This window comes from Caenorhabditis elegans, chromosome II (genome assembly GCF_000002985.6).
Source record: "Caenorhabditis elegans chromosome II".
In the NCBI taxonomy this organism is placed as follows: domain Eukaryota; kingdom Metazoa; phylum Nematoda; class Chromadorea; order Rhabditida; family Rhabditidae; genus Caenorhabditis; species Caenorhabditis elegans.
In genome coordinates this window covers 14,210,782-14,226,339 of record NC_003280.10, presented here as the reverse complement: position 1 = coordinate 14,226,339, position 15,558 = coordinate 14,210,782, and the positions used below count along the sequence as shown (strand labels likewise).

General features: G+C 33.4%; 3 protein-coding genes, 1 long non-coding RNA gene, 1 other non-coding gene and 1 pseudogene across 6 annotated transcripts; 3 read left to right on the top strand and 3 right to left on the bottom strand.

Annotated features, from left to right (window-relative positions):
* The first annotated feature begins 64 nt into the window (after positions 1 to 64).
* On the top strand, positions 65 to 5,401 carry Y48B6A.13 (Diphosphomevalonate decarboxylase). The gene is made up of 4 exons (NM_064565.7): positions 65 to 272; positions 2,429 to 2,809; positions 4,696 to 5,084; positions 5,147 to 5,401. Exons 1-4 carry the CDS (start codon positions 81 to 83, stop codon positions 5,316 to 5,318), a joined length of 1,134 nt encoding a protein of 377 aa, NP_496966.1. The 5' UTR covers positions 65 to 80; the 3' UTR covers positions 5,319 to 5,401.
* A 559-nt stretch (positions 5,402 to 5,960) lies between these two features.
* Positions 5,961 to 7,532, bottom strand: linc-74. Its single transcript, NR_101771.1, has 2 exons — positions 7,437 to 7,532; positions 5,961 to 6,655 (listed from the first exon to the last, which is right to left on the bottom strand). It is a non-coding gene; the product is annotated as a long non-coding RNA linc-74 (long non-coding RNA).
* A 743-nt stretch (positions 7,533 to 8,275) lies between these two features.
* Positions 8,276 to 9,233, top strand: Y48B6A.16 (annotated as a pseudogene). Its single transcript has 4 exons — positions 8,276 to 8,294; positions 8,347 to 8,492; positions 8,673 to 8,748; positions 9,136 to 9,233. Coding segments are annotated over exons 1-4 (339 nt in total).
* On the bottom strand, positions 9,201 to 11,931 carry Y48B6A.10 (Protein kinase domain-containing protein; the record flags this gene model as incomplete). Its single annotated transcript, NM_064564.4, has 4 exons — positions 9,201 to 9,639; positions 9,684 to 10,408; positions 10,610 to 10,964; positions 11,806 to 11,931. 4 exons carry the CDS (start codon positions 11,929 to 11,931, stop codon positions 9,553 to 9,555), a joined length of 1,293 nt encoding a protein of 430 aa, NP_496965.1. The 3' UTR covers positions 9,201 to 9,552.
* Y48B6A.17 lies at positions 9,575 to 11,912 on the top strand. The gene is made up of 3 exons (NR_051895.1): positions 9,575 to 9,625; positions 9,672 to 10,431; positions 11,797 to 11,912.
* A 1,093-nt stretch (positions 11,932 to 13,024) lies between the features above and the next one.
* Positions 13,025 to 14,922, bottom strand: hot-7 (Homolog of Odr-2 (Two)). Its single transcript, NM_064563.3, has 4 exons — positions 14,812 to 14,922; positions 13,638 to 13,791; positions 13,508 to 13,592; positions 13,025 to 13,457 (listed from the first exon to the last, which is right to left on the bottom strand). Exons 1-4 carry the CDS (start codon positions 14,899 to 14,901, stop codon positions 13,238 to 13,240), a joined length of 549 nt encoding a protein of 182 aa, NP_496964.2. The 5' UTR covers positions 14,902 to 14,922; the 3' UTR covers positions 13,025 to 13,237.
* Between the last annotated feature and the right edge of the window lie 636 nt (positions 14,923 to 15,558).

Here is a 15,558-nt window from a genome sequence, read left to right as displayed (position 1 = left end):
TCCTGTTGGATTTCCAGATTTTTGCCGCTTTTTTTGGTCACTCCGTTTTCCAGCAATTTTTCAGATTTTTTGCCACCAGAATGAGCCAAGACGATGGAGCAGCGGAGGCGGAGGCGACGGTCCGAGTTCCGATGAACATTGCACTTGTCAAGTATTGGGGAAAACGAGATGATCTACTCATTCTGCCGCTCAATGATTCGATTTCACTGACCGTGGATCGGCTGACGGCGGAGACGACAATTCGGATGGTTCCTGGAGTTGGGAAGCATACGGTAGCGCGGAATTTTGGAGCGGGAAATTTTTTTTGTTGAAAAATCTGGTTTCCATGAAAAATATCGAAAAATTTGAGAAAAAATGACTTTTTTCCCTCAAAAAATGCCATAAATATTACCCAAAAAAGCGAAGTTTGCTATTTTTGCGCAAAAAATACGGTACCCCGAGTCTCGAAACGACCGAATTTTTGTTAAATGCAAAATGCAAAGATGTGATGCGCCTTTAAAGATACTGTAGTTTCAGAATTTTTTAAAATTGATTTTTCATAGTTTTCCGCTAGGGAAAATCAATAAATTCTGATTTGAAACTACAGTACTCTTTAAAGGCACACATCTTTTGTTTTTAACAAAAAAATTTTTGTCGTGGCGAGACCCGGTAATGTATTTTTGGCGCGAAAATCGTAATTTTCGCGTCTCGGTAATATTTTTAAAAAGTGAAAAAGACAAAAATCGTAGTTTTTCATGAATTTGAATATTAAAAAACCATTTTTTTTAATAAAAAAAAAAATTAAAATTCGATTTTTTTTTGAAACAAACCTTAAAAAATTCAAAATTTAATATTTTCTTTAAAAAGCAAAATTTTTAAATTTTGTATTATACTGAAATTCTTTTTTTAAAAATTTTTTCCCGAAATTTAAAATTTTTAATTCAGGTTTCGCGGAAAATCACGCAATAATTTTTCCTAAAATTGCAAAAAAAAATCAAAAAATAAAAAATTTCAGCTTGAAAATAATTTTGTCGAAAATATATTTTTCAAAAACAAACCCTTATTTTAAAGAATTATAGATCAAGAGTCATTGGAAAATCAGAATTTCAGAGTTTTTTCTGTGACTTTCATTATTTTAAGTTTGAAAATATCGAAAATATTGTAAAAATCAAATATTCTAATAGAAAAAGTTATTTTTTAAAAAAACTCAAATTAATTTAAATTCCTGAAAAAAATTGAAATTATCCCAATTTTTTACATTTTTATTCGAGAACCCAAAGCATAATATTTTTCTCGGAATTTTAGAAAAAAGTCTAAAAATTAAAATTTTTACAAAATTAATTTTTTTGAAAAATGTGAAAAAATTTAAAGGTGGTGTAGTCGAATTTTTTAGTGCTTTGTTAGACTCAAAATTGTCTGAAAACACCGAATTTCATAATGAAACTTTTTGAAATCTTTTCAGAAAAAAGTTATGACGGCTCAAAAAATAGCTTAAAGTTAGTTAAAATCGGAAATTGTCTGGAAACTTACTTTTTTGAAATCGCCGTAAAATTTGAAGTATACAAGTTGATTACCTTGCGTTTTAAACTTGGTTAAGGTATTTAAAAATCGATGGACGGCGATGGATTTTCAATTTATTTGAGCCAAAACTCGCCGTCCATCGACTTTAAAATACCTTAATGAAGTTTAAAACGCGAGATAATCAACTTGTACACTTCAAATTTTACGGTGATTTCAAAAAAAAACTGTGTCCAGCCGCTGACAAGTCAAGTTTCCGATTTTAACTAACTTTAAGCCATTTTTTGAGCCGTCATAACTTTTTTCTGAAAAGATTTCAAGAAGTTTCATTATGAAATTCGGTGTTTTCAGACAATTTTGAGTCTAACAAAGCACTAAAAAAATTCGACTACACCACCTTTAAATGTTTTCACATTTTTCAAAAAAATTAATTTTGTAAAAATTTTAATTTTTAGACTTTTTTCTAAAATTCCGAGAAAAATATTATGCTTTGGGTTCTCGAATAAAAATGTAAAAAATTGGGATAATTTCAATTTTTTTCAGGAATTTAAATTAATTTGAGTTTTTTTTTTAAACAACTTTTTCTATTAGAATATTTGATTTTTCCAATATTTTCGATATTTTCAAATTTAAAATAATGAAAATCACAGAAAAAACTCTGAAATTCCAGATTTTCCACTGACTCTTGATCTATAATTCTTTAAAATAAGGGTTTGTTTTTGAAAAATATATTTTCGACATTTCGGAAGTAAAATTATTAAATTATTTTCAAGCTGAAATTTTTTATTTTTTGAATTTTTTTTGCAATTTTAGGAAAAATTATTGCGTGATTTTCCGCGGAACCTGAATTAAAAATTTTAAATTTTTCACTGATTTCTCAAAATAGCCACAAAAAACTCTTCAGAAAATTCCTAAATTCTCCATTTTCCAGGTAGAAATAAATGGAAAATCAGTGGAACTGAGCTCCAACAAACGATACCAAACAGTCTTCGATGAGGCTCTCCGACTTCAGAGGAAACGAAAAGAAGCAGAAGCATCATCGGCGGATTCAAATGGAAATGATCCTCCGCCGATCTTCTACCATTTCCACGTCACCTCGACTACGAATTTTCCGGTTGCAGCTGGGCTGGCATCCTCGGCCGCCGGATTTGCTGCAATTGCATTGGCAATTCAACGGATTCTACGACTAGATGATTCTCAAGCGAATCGGCTCGCAAGAATTGGATCAGGAAGTGCCTGCCGGAGCATGTATGGAGGATTGGTGCATTGGAGGAAAGGGGAGATGGATGATGGATCGGATTGTTTGGCTGTGGTACGGGAAGTCGAGAAAATTCAGTGGAAATTGGAATTTTTGGAGCAAAAAATCGAGATTTTGGCACTTTTTTTACTCTACAATGACAAAAAAAGCTCTAAAAATCACACTGCAACTTTTTCCTCACGAGGGACGAGGAAAAGTGGTTTCTAGGCCATGGCCGAGGGGCCGACAAATTTCAGCGGTCATTAATCTTGCTTTGTTTTCCGCCTGTTTTCTTTTGTTTTTCACAGATTTTTCCCGTTTTTTCTTATTAAAACTGATAAATAAATACTTTTTGCAGATGCTAAAACATTTTCCAAGTAAAAAAATTATGTATTCAGTGGGCAAGCAGCGGTGAAAGTGGTCAATGCAATATGATGGATTACGGGAATACAAAACCTAAACTTTTTCTGAAACATGATACATGTGCTGCTTAAATGCTGAGACTACCTGATTTTCATAACGAGACCGCTGAAAAAGTTTTGAGGTTTTTAAAATTCAACTTTTTGTGCGAAAATCTCGACTTTTTCACCAAAAAAGTTGAATTTTGGAAACCTCAAAACTTTTTCAGCGGTCTCGTTATGAAAATCAGGTAGTCTCAGCATTTAAGCAGCATATGTATCATGTTTCAGAAAAAGTTTAGGTTTTGTATTCCCGTAATCCATAATTTTACATTGCCCACTTTCACCGCTGCTTGCCCACTGAATACACTTTTTTTTACTTGGAAATTGTTTTAGCATCTGCAAAATTATTTATTTATCAGTTTTATTAAGAAAAAACGAAAAAAATCGATGAAAAACGAAAGAAAACAAGCGGAAAACAATACAAGATAAATGGCCGCTGAAACTTGTCGGCCCCTCGGCCATGGCCTAGAAACCACTTTTCCTCGTCCCTCGTGAGGAAAAAGTTGCAGTGATCAGGATTTTTTTCCGTTTTTTTTATTTCAGAAATTTTTTTACAAAAACTTTTTTTTTTTTGATTTTCCGTAAAATCAAAAATTGGAAAATTTCCACATTTTTAGTCATTTTCTGAGAAAAAAAAAAGAAAAATTGTTCACTTTTTCAGAATTTTTCGTCTGAAAACTCAATTTAAGTGAAAAAGGTCATATATTAGAAAATAAAAACCGAGCACAAAGCGGAAACAATCAAAAATTTGAAAATTTTCCCAAAAATGAGAAAAAACCAAAACAGAGCAGACGAAGAGTTATACAAATACTCGAAAATTGAAAAAAAATCAATTCCAGCCGCCAAATTAAATCGGTGGCCGAGGCTTTTTCAATGGTTTTGATTTTTTTAAGGGAACTTATTACAGGAACACTAAATTCTGAGAATGCGTATTAGGCAACATATTCGACGCGCAAAATATCTCGTGGCGAAAACTACAGTAACTCTCTAAATGACTGTCGATTTACGGGCTCGATTTTCGAAACGAATTTCTGTTCGAAAGCCCGTAAATCGACACAAGCTCTACAGTAGTCATTTAAAGAGTTACTGTAGTTTTCGCTACGAGATATTTTGAGCGTCAAATATGTTGTGCAATACGCATTCTTAGAGTTCAGTGTACTCGTATTAAGTTTCCTTTAAAAAATCAACCATTGGAAAAACTTCGGCCACCGATTTAATTTGGCGGCCAGAAATGGTTTTTTTAATTAATTTTCGAAAAATTTTATAACTCTTCATCACCTCTGGTTTTAAAAAATAATAATTTTTCTGAAAAATGTAGAGATTATAACTGAATTAATGAATTTTCAGATAATAAAACCCTGGAAAAGTGAAAAAAGTTTCGATTTTTTTCTCAAAAAATAACTAAAAATTTGAAAAATTTGTATATTTCGATTTTACGGAAAATTAAAAATAAATCAATTAAAAAAATTAAATTTAAAAAAATAAAAACTATATTTCCAGAGAACAGAAGCCGCCGCCAACTGGGAAGATCTCTACTGCATAATTCTAGTCTTCGACGATGGCCGCAAAAAAGTGGGCTCCAGTGAAGGAATGCGAAGATCACGAGAAACATCTCAACTTCTCAAGCATCGCATTGAATCGATAGTTCCTCAACGAATCCAACAAATCCAGGAAGCGTATACTTCACGGAATTTCGAGCAGCTCGCACGCGTCATCATGGCCGATAGCAATCAATTCCACGCGGTTTGCATGGATTCTACGCCGCCAATTCGGTATTTGAATGAAGCATCGTGGCAGTTAATCGACACAGTTGAAGAGTTTAATATTGGAGGAATTCGAGCTGCTTATACATTTGACGCCGGTCCGAATGCGTGTGTTATTGTGCAAAAGTAGGTGGTGGAAAAAATTGATTTTTGAGGAAAAATATTAAAAACAAATATTTTTTTTTCAGAGAAAATGCGTCTCAATTCCTGAAAGCTGTGCTCCAAACTATCCAAGTCCCTTCAGAAGATCTACAAGTCATTGGAAAAGAGCTCGCCGAGCAATTTGACGTCCCAGCGGAGCCGACGACGAAATGCTCCAAATTAATTATGAGCCCAATGGGTGGCGGGCCTCAGGAATAGGAATCTTTTATAATTATTGTTGTTCTTGTTGAATTTTTATTGTTTTTTAAATATAGATAGAATATATGAATTAATTTGATATTTAATATTTGTTGATAAATATACAAAAAAAAATATAAAAAACAATTCTGAAAAAAATAAATAAAAACTCTACGAATTTTCAGAGATCGGAGCGGCTCAACAACTGGAGCAATTTCGAAAATATAATGTTCGTAATTATTTCTAAGTTTGTGTTGTCTCAGAGCCATGTCTGAAAAAACAGATTTTTTTTCGAAAATTTTAAAAAGTTCGTAGAAATTGGATTTTTGACAAATCTATGCTCTCTTTTTTTGTTTGAAATTTAGTTCAGTGACATACAATTTCAAAAATATAATGTTCGTAATTATTTATAAGTTTGTGTTGTCTCAGAGCCATGTCTGAAAATTTTAAAAAGCTCGGAGAAAAAAATTTTTTTGTTTGAAATTAATTCGATTTTGAACATTTCTACTATCTTTTTTTTAAAACATGTATTTCAGTGAATAGAAGACTCAAAATTATAATGCTCGTAATTATTTATAAGTGTGTGTTGTCTCAGAATCAATTCTAAAAAACAGATTTTTTTCGAAAGTTTAAGTTATATCCGCGGAAAAAATTCAATTTAGGACATTTCTATTATCTTCATTAAAATGGATAATATTAAAATGAGGGGAAATAATACACAAGTACCAAAATTGAGAACATATAAAATCAGGTATTTATTGCCATTATTGCACGCCATATTTGACGCGCAAAATATCTCGTAGCGAAAACTACGGTAGCGTCGATTTACGGGATCGAATGGATTAAAATAATTTTTTTATCGATAGAATATTGATAATTGAATAATTTTAAATTTGATTAACTAAATTTTAATTCAGAAAACTGTTGAATTTTTCGATTTTCAAAATTTTCTAAATTGCGCTACAGTAATCATTTAAAGAGTTACTGTAATTTTCGCTACGAGATATTTTGCGCGTCAAATATGTTGTGCAATACGCATTCTTCAAATTTTGTGTTCCCGTAATAGATTTTTTGGCGTTCACAATTGATTATTACGTATCCATGATTTGATGAGAACGCCAGCTCTCTCTTCTCCACACGCTCTCTCACCATAGGCGTTTTGCATAGGCGTTAGACAGCGTGCGAGAAAAAGAGACGCAGGTGCTTTTTGCGCGTAAAATATGGCGATTTTTCTCACTCGCATATGGATACGTGATACACGAACTTAAAATAAGTTTTACTTCTCTTGGAAGAGTTAATGGCCATGGTGATCGTGGCTGGGTGGTGGTGGGTAGTTGGTATTCATTTGGTGCCGGATTCTGGAAATATGCATATTTTTTAATATACCTTTTTTGCGCCCTATTGCATTGGAAGCCGGTAACCATTTTATAAGAGTTTAACAATTGTGAATTTTTGCCATAAATTGCCCATTTTTGCCACTTTTTAATAGTTTTTGATGGGTTAAACCTAGTTTTTCTGAATTCAGCATATATGAATTACCCGTTTTTAACAAATTTAGACAACTTTTCATTTTTGTCCAATTTTTCAGCCATCTAATTAATGACTGTCCTTTTTTTTCGGCACAAAAAATTATTTTTCTAAAAATGTTTAAAACTACTATATTTTTAAAAAAGACAACTTTTTAGGGTTCTGAAATCAATTTTGAGTCATCTAGCTACAAAATGAATTATTTTAGAGAAGTTTCAAAATTGTGATTTTTTGCCACTTTTTTGCCATTTTTGCCACTTTTTAATAGTTTTTGACGGGTTTCATCTAGTTTTTCTGATTTATACATATATGAATTACCCGTTTCTAACAAATTTAGACAACTTTTTATTTTTGCCCAATTGTTTTTTCAGCCATCAAATGACTGTCCTTTTTTTTGGCCAAAAAATAATTTTTTGGAAACCACTAGAAATAGAAAAAGGGTCATTTTTTAGGGTTCTGCCATCAATTTTGAGTCGTCTCACGTGAGCTAGCATTAAAAACGTTCAAATTACTAGTTCTAGATTTCATTCATTCTTCTTTTGTGAGAGATGGACAAAGGAACACAGGAATTCTTCCAGATGGGAAGAATCTTAGCTGAGGAGCCCGACTTACTGCATCCTGTTGCACTGAGCTACACGAGAATACCACTTTTATGAGTCGTGATCCGGATTGACGTGGTTTTAGGTAAATTGTGCAATTTTCCGGCTCTGAAAATCGCCGAAAATTCGATTTTCTGAATTTTAATGGATTTTATACCAAAAAATTTTTTGTTTTATCTGAGTTTTCTTTCCTTCAAATTTTCCATATTTTATGGAACTTTTTTTTAAAGAAAAATTTAGTTTCCTGATTTTCGAGACTGTTCGTGAATTTTCAGCGATTTTCATCACTTACTTATGGAAAATTAGAAATTTTTGGCTAAATTAGTGTGGAAAATTGATTTTAACAAAATGTTTGCAAGAAATATCTAAAAATAACTGCAAATTTTAGATTTTTTTGTTTTATCTTCCGTTACTCTTATTATTTTTCAAAAATAAAATTAAAGTAAAAACAAAAAAATGTCTACAGTACTCCTTAAAGGCGCATTGCCCAACATTAATACTGGGTCTCGAGGGGAAAAGTTTGAAGTCGATTTTTACACATTTTCCTAAGGCTTCTGATGATGAAAAATGCGAATAATTTGCGAATTTTAATAAAAATATACTGGAAATGGATTCACTGGAAAACATATGAAAAATTCTTAAAAATCGACTTTATGTTTTCCCCTCGAGACCCACTGATAACGTTGGGTTATGCGCCTTTAATGTGTACTGTAGAACATTTAAGTTTTATTTTTTTGTTTTTTCTTTAATTTTATGTATTCATAAAGCTCACTTTCCTTTCAAATGTATTGTTTTTCAGATAACAAAATCAAAATTAACGCATTAAAATTATTAATTTAGTGCCAATCAACAATGCGCCATCATCATCGAGGTTTGAAATTCAAAAAAACCGCGTAAAATCCAAAAAAATCAATATTCTACAGAGAAAACAGTCGGAATCCGAAGGAATCGTCTTCTAGCATCCATGATCTTCAAATAAATGCGGAAACCAACGATTTGTGAACAAGGAAAAGCTGATTACAATGTCAGCGCCGCCATCACTCAGAAAAATCGATTTTTCAGCGGAAATGTACGGACCACTTATTATAAACATTGTGTAATATGTAAAAATAACGTAAAAATTATTAAATAAGGTCGAAATGATAGCAAAAAAACTTGTTTTTGATCGTAAAATTCACTTTTTCCAAAAAATTGTCAAATATTGCTCGAAAAACGTCGGAAAAATCTCAAAAAAATTGAAAAATTGCAGAGAAACTCCAAAATCGACGGGAATTCGGCGTAGATTGGCACTGAACGTTTCAATTGGCAGTGATTTGGGACATAATGTGAGTATCGGAAAATAGAACAAAAAAAATCTAAAATGTGCAGTTATCTTTGAATATTTTTTAAAAGAAACTTGTTAGAATCAATTTTCCTCACTAATTCATCCAAAACTTTATAATTTTCCACAATTTTCGGTCGGAAACCATCACAATTCTCAAAAATCAATAAAAAAAAATGTATTTAAAAAAAAATTCAGAGAAATTTCAGAGAAGTTTCAGAATTTTTTCCGAATTTTTTTCTGAACTTTTTCTGATTTTTTTCTGAAATTTTTTCTGAAATTTTTCTGAATTTTCAAAAAAATTGAAAAATCAGAAAAATTGGAAAAAAAAGAATTAAAAATAAAAACTCGATATTTCTAATTTTTAATTCAAAACTTTACCATTTTTCAGAGATCGGAGCGGCTACAACTGATGAATTCAATGGAAAATCGATTAAGAAGAAATTAGAAAAAAAAAAGAAAAAAAAAAAATTTTATTTCTCTTTTTAACTGAAAAAAGCAAATTTTGAAAAGAAAAATACAAAAATTGTCATGATAAAACATGCATAAAAGAATAATAATCAAGAATCAAAAGGATCACAATTTTTCCCATTCATTTTTTCGAAATATTATTTTTCGTGTCTTTTTCTGACTGGTTTTCTCAAAAAATTTGAATCTTCCCCTCAAAAAATACAATTTTTTTGAGAAACCGAGTAAATTGCGACAACAAGACAGAAAAAGATTTAAAAAAAAATATTTTCAAAAAATTAATGGGAAATTTTAAGACAAAATTTCTTGAAAAAATTGGAAAAAGGACGTCGAAGGTTGATTATGCGTCCGCGAATAGGAGTCCGTTGGGCCAGTGTACATCGATTCCGGTTGCATCTCTACACTGGCTTAAGGCACGCTCGACGTACTGAAATGATTATTTTAAATTATTGAATTCAGATTCTCACAAACATAACGCGTATCTTCGGTTGTTCGTCGGATCAAGAAGTCGGCGAGACGGGAGACGAATCGATGCGAAGGCCACTTCCGCGGATTGGGAACATCGAAGGTGGCCTCTCCGAAGTCGATGATCGTCAGCTTCTTTTCGTACGACTTGACCTTGACGGCTCCTCCATCCGGCTTGTACTCCAGGTACTCGTCGTCGGTGTCGGTGAGGAGCACGTTCCGACAATGGGCGTCGTTGTGATACAACTTCAAGCTTGTCTCTCCGATCAACATCGTCATCACGAACTGCTTCATGATTCCGATGGATTGCTGGGCCGTCAACGAATCAGGTGGTTGGCTGGCCACCGGTCTCCCTCCTCTTGACAGAATCACAACCAGCATGTGATTTGTCCGCCAGTTTTCTCGCAGCTGGTTTTTGACGTCTTGTGGCATTCCAGTTACCACAGCCGCCATCTCAAACTTCACAAGATTGGGCGTTTGATGGGCCACATCACCGAGACGATTCAGAGCAGCCACTTCCTGGAAGGCTTTCTTGTTTCGGTGGGACGGGTGCAAAGGAATAATCTTCGCCACCCTCTCCAGTCCCTTCCAGGTGCAGTTGAAAGCATCTCCAGCAATTCCTCCTCCCAGCTTCTGCTCCAACTCGATTTTCATCGCTGGCCACTGGACCACTTTCTTCTTGGTCGTCATCTCGGGAAGATAGCCGAACTGCTCGAAGTCTTTTTCCAGTGCTGTAAAAAATGGAGTTATAGAGGTAGAAATATTCTAGGATTACTGTAGGGTTACTGTAGTTAGAGAAAACTGATTTTTTGGGTTTCGAAGAGAAAGTTAGTGTTCTGGGGGTACTGTACTTTTAACGGATTCGTTATTAACTTAAAACTTTAATTTTTGAATTTTTGAAGTTTAAATTTAGTGGTGAAAATAAAAAATACCTTTCGCTCTCCGCGCCCGTTCGCTGGCTCTCTGCCGTTCATTCTTATTCAATCGTTTGCCGACGGCACCCTCACGAGGACGGGCGGATCCTGTCAGAATGACTCCACCTGCACCGGCTCTGTCGGATCCGAGCACGTATCGATCCTTCGATTTCACATGAATAACGCCCTGGTTCTGCAAACTCCACATGGCGGAAGCGAGGCACTGCTTCTCGTAAGCTTTGTTCACTCCGGCTCGTCTATCCAACCATTTCCCTTTCACGTATTTCCGGATCTCATAACGTGTGACACCCCGAGGGTTCATCTGTTTCTTCAATGATTCAAGGATCATCGCTTGAAACGCTGGGATTCTAGTCTGTAAATTGTTTAATTGATTTCAAAAATATAATCACATTTTGATCGGCTCCCACCACGAAAATTCTATTGCTACAGTAACCCATTTTCGTGGCAAGACCCTAAATTTCCAAAGTTAGTGGAACATAGTCATGATTATACGTATTTCAAAGCTCTCAATGAGCTGAATTCAGATTTTTTAGTAACTTTTTTGAAAATTTCATCACTTTTCGTGGCGGGACCCAAATTAATTCGAAAGTTCAAATTTTCGGATTTAATTTAAATTTTCGGATTAAATTTTTTTGGCATTAAATTTAAATTTTCAAATTGAATTTGAATAAACTTTTGAAAATGCAAAAATCGGCTCCCACCACGAAAATTCTATTGCTACAGTAACCCATTTTCGTGGCAAGACCCTATATTTCCAAAGTTAGTGGAACATAGTCATGATTATACGTATTTCAAAGCTCTCAATGAGCTGAATTCAGATTTTTTAGTAACTTTTTTCAAAATTTCGTCACTTTTCGTGGCGGGACCAAAATTAATTCGAAACTTCAAATTTTCGCATTAAATTTTTTTGGCATCACTGCCAAAATTTAGCAATCGATCCTTAAACGGCGTTTTTCGGCAGAGAAGGACGGGCATGTGAGCTTTTTTGCTGATTCTTTCTGCATTTAGCATTCGAAATATTCATCTATGTCCCATTTTTAAAGCTTTGAATAAAAGTTGAACCTCGTCGTACGCTTGTAAACTCCGCCGGCCTCTGCGGAAGAAAAAAGTTCAAGGATCGATTGATAAATTTCGAGAGTAAAATTTAATTTTCGAGTTGAATCAGTCAAATTTAATAAATTCAGAAAACTCACCATTCCGACGCAAACGCAAGAGATGAAGTAGAAAAGCACCGAAAACTGGAGTCCGATAGATAGATACTCTTTATGGAAAGAGGAATACAGTGTGTTTGTTTTTCCAAGTCTACAACAAGGAGGCATTTTTTTGCGAAATAATCTTGCCGCGAAAAAATTTTGTGATCTACATTTGACCTAGACAAATTTGTAGCTATGTATGTTGTTTCGTACATACGAATGCCCTTTTCCTATTGATTTATTGTTTCAGGATCCACAGAAGAAGTGGAAGACGATTTCGATTTCTATACTGATCAGTATAAGATTATATAAATCATTTACTATAAAAATATCCAAAAAATATATTATCATTTATTATATATAAATCACATTTTCCATCTGTAAACTCTAGCAGCAGATAGCGATTCAGGCGGCGATGGATCACTCAACCCTGTCTATCTTATGTCTTCCGAGTCTTTTCAGTGTGTCACCGAGAGTATTACGGTAGTGGTTACTGTAGTGGTACGCTAAGGAACTGTAGAAGTACGGTTGGGTTACTGTAGTCTAAGATTCTTCGGTTTTTCGGACAAGTGCTGGTGCCAGGGAAATTTCTGTAATTTTTCCGTGTCAAATTGGAATTTTAAGTTTATTTTCGTGTTTTTCCGCATTTTTTATTGCCCAATATCGCGTGTTAAATGCACATTCATGCGCCCGTGCCGCTGTAAACTATTTAGAAATATAACTTGAGTTTATTTCACAGCCGATTTTCATGGAAACATCAAATAAAAATTGCGAGAAAAAATGAATTTAAAGCCAGCGGGACCGAAAAAAAAAGCGGACTCAAAATTACAATGCTCGTAATTATTTATGAGTGTGTGTTGTCTCAGAATCAATTCTAAAAAACAGATTTTTTTTTCGAAAATTTCAAGAAGTTAATAGAGATTTTCTGCGAGTAATATCCGCGGAAAAATTTGGTTTTGGACATGTTGTGCGCAGAATATCATTCTCTACCTGGTAGTATGTGAAATAATTTTTTGCCTCAGCCGGATCTTTTGTTCTAGACCCAAGTTGCAGAAGTTTACTAAGAAGTTGCAAAAGCTTGCTATGAAGTTGCAACGTTTTACCGAGAGTGAAGTCGATTTTTTATTGCTTTAAAGATAATTTTCTGGTATACCCAAAATTGGACTGTAATTTCAAAAAAAAAATTAGTTTTCAGCCGCTGCGACATCAACAAGTCGACCAAATTTTAACAAATTTTATGTCATTTTTTGAACCGCCATAACTCTTTTTGGAAAAGTTTGCAAGAAGTTCCATAATGAAATTTAGAGTTTTCAGACAATTTTAAATTTAATGGAGCGAAAAAAAATTGGTACATATGTATTGAGAGTGGGTTTCCTACTTTAAAAACACAGACGTTTTAAATGAAATTAATTTAAATACGCTTTTATTGAAACTATATTACAACTATTAAAATTAAGTACAAAAAACTTAAGAAACACCTCAAATTGTCTACAGAATTCGAAATTCGATCCGATTGATTCGCGAAGTAAACCGTTTTTCCACTGTTCTTCACGGGTTTCGACCTTCTCCGAATCACGGGATGTATGGGTGGATTACAATTATTTTCAGAGCACAAACAGTATGTCGCAGTGACTGAATAAATTGGAGATGTTCTGAAAAGTTTATGAACCTTTGAAAAAAAAACTGGAACTTCCAGGCATACCTAATCGATATAGTCTTTGTTGTACAAGCTTCTTCCCCATCCACATCGTCAGGAATGATTCCTGTCGAGCAGCCATATGAAGTTCCTGATCAGAACTAAATTCAGAGAGGATATGAAAAATTGAGCTTACCAAAATCCGAATCTATCACAGAGCTGGAAACATTTAATGAAAAACACGGACCCGGGCAGTCTTGTGATTTGAATTCATTCTTCTCACAATCAATCACACGTCCAGCATAGGTTGGCTGAATTTCTCGAGGATTCTCGAAAAATGAGCCATAGTGCTGAAATTTAGAATTTACGTTTTGAAAAATTTTCTAGTTCTATCTATTAACATACATGTATGTAGCCAAATCACATGTCCTGCCAATTTTTCTGCCAAAGTTAAACAGAAAATTGTCAAAGTCTGACAGAAAATTGCCAAAGTTTGGCAGAAAATTGCCAAAGTTTGGCAGAGAAGTACCAAAATCTTGCGGAAAATTGTCAAAGTTGAACAGAAAATTGTCAAAGTTAAACAGAAAATTGTCAAAGTTGAACAGAAATTGTCAAAGTTGAACAGAAAATTGCCAAAGTTAAACAGAAAATTGCCAAAGTTAAACAGAAAATTGTCAAAGTCTGACAGAAAATTGCCAAAATTTGGCAGAAAATTTCCGAAGTTAGGAAGATAATTGCCAAATTTTTGGCAAGAGATTACCAAAATATATATGATAAGATTGGCTAGCATCTATTCATATTTCTCTAAATAGGAACACAAATTGAAAAAAGGATAAAAATGTACGCACCCATGTGTACTCTCAATTAACCACTCATATATGAAATATGAATTCTATTCGGAATCATATTTCATATTATTATTTCCTTTTTAAAAGGGTAATATAAATGAACTACTTGAAATTCTACGTACTAAGGGCCTGTTGAAAAAAAAACATGAAAAGTATATATAGTGGAAGCTCAGTAATTTATAATATTGAATTTTGTATAATTAGATTCTGTTAGAATTGCAATTGAAAGTGGAGTAAAAGTTGAAAATGAGATGCTAATTTATATTTAAAAAGGATGAATTGTTTGAAAAAACGCATACCGGAAGACTAATTTTCCATATAAATTAGTAATTAATTTCATTTTTTTAATTAAATTTTTTTTAAACAGTTGGCTAGAAACTCTTCTAAAAGTTCCTTTATTAAACTGAACTTTTTATTTTCAAGATTTGATATATGTAGATTTTAAGTATTGCAGAAAGTTGCCAACTTTTTGCCAAGAAATTACTAAAGTTAAAGCCTGTTCCAATTAAAAAATCAACTTACATTTTCAATATTCGGTGACGAGCAAACAAAACAGCTAGCAGATACCATTCCAACTATCATCAAAAACCCAAATAAAATGCCAAAACTCATCCCATTTTTGTGAAGCTGAAAAAAAATGTATCGAAATATGGGGGGACAAAAGACAAAAGGAATGCACGGCGGCTCTCCTTCTGATGTGAGAGAGCAATTTGAGGCTCATTCGACAAAAAGACTAAATGAAATTTCGTGAGCGACGGCATGGCGGCTCTCAAGAGCCTGGTTTTTTGCCTCTCCTTGCACGCAAGTGGGGGAGAGTGTGGAATTCTAAATTCTAAATTTTAAATTCTAAATTCTGAATTGGAATTCAAATTCAAATTCGTCCATCTGGAACGTGAGAGTATTTTTCTATGAAGAAAAAAGAGCACAAAAAGAGCAAAAAAGAAGAGGGAGCATTGAATTTCTCCGGATGAGGCTTCTCATTTTTGACCGCTTCACACACACCCTTTTTGTTGCCTTTTTATCTGTTTTGCAAATCGCGGAAAATGTGTGTGTGTGTGTGTGTGTGCTCTTGCTCTTGATTTTTAATGAATTTCGTATGTTTTTGCACAACGGGGTGTGTGAAGTAATGTTGTATAATTTATTCAATTAATTTTTGGCATTTCAAAAAGAAAAATTCACCTGGAAGTGTATGTCAAAATTAATTTAAAAATTTTTCGAATTTACAGATAAAAATTCCATTTATCGAAAATTTGGAAAAAAATTAGCTAG

Bases quoted from the DNA above. Each gene is read 5' to 3' on its own strand.
- Y48B6A.13 (NM_064565.7), top strand. From the start codon at position 81: ATGAGCCAAGACGATGGAGCAGCGGAGGCGGAGGCGACGGTCCGAGTT. The intron at 2,810-4,695 runs GTACGGGAAGTC...CTATATTTCCAG, and splicing joins GATCGGATTGTTTGGCTGTG to AGAACAGAAGCCGCCGCCAA. The intron at 5,085-5,146 runs GTAGGTGGTGGA...TTTTTTTTTCAG, and splicing joins GCGTGTGTTATTGTGCAAAA to AGAAAATGCGTCTCAATTCC.
- hot-7 (NM_064563.3), bottom strand. From the start codon at position 14,901: ATGAGTTTTGGCATTTTATTTGGGTTTTTGATGATAGTTGGAATGGTA. The intron at 13,792-14,811 runs GTAAGTTGATTT...TCTAAATTTCAG, and splicing joins CGTCACCGAATATTGAAAAT to CACTATGGCTCATTTTTCGA. The intron at 13,593-13,637 runs GTAAGCTCAATT...AGTTCTGATCAG, and splicing joins TGTGATAGATTCGGATTTTG to GAACTTCATATGGCTGCTCG.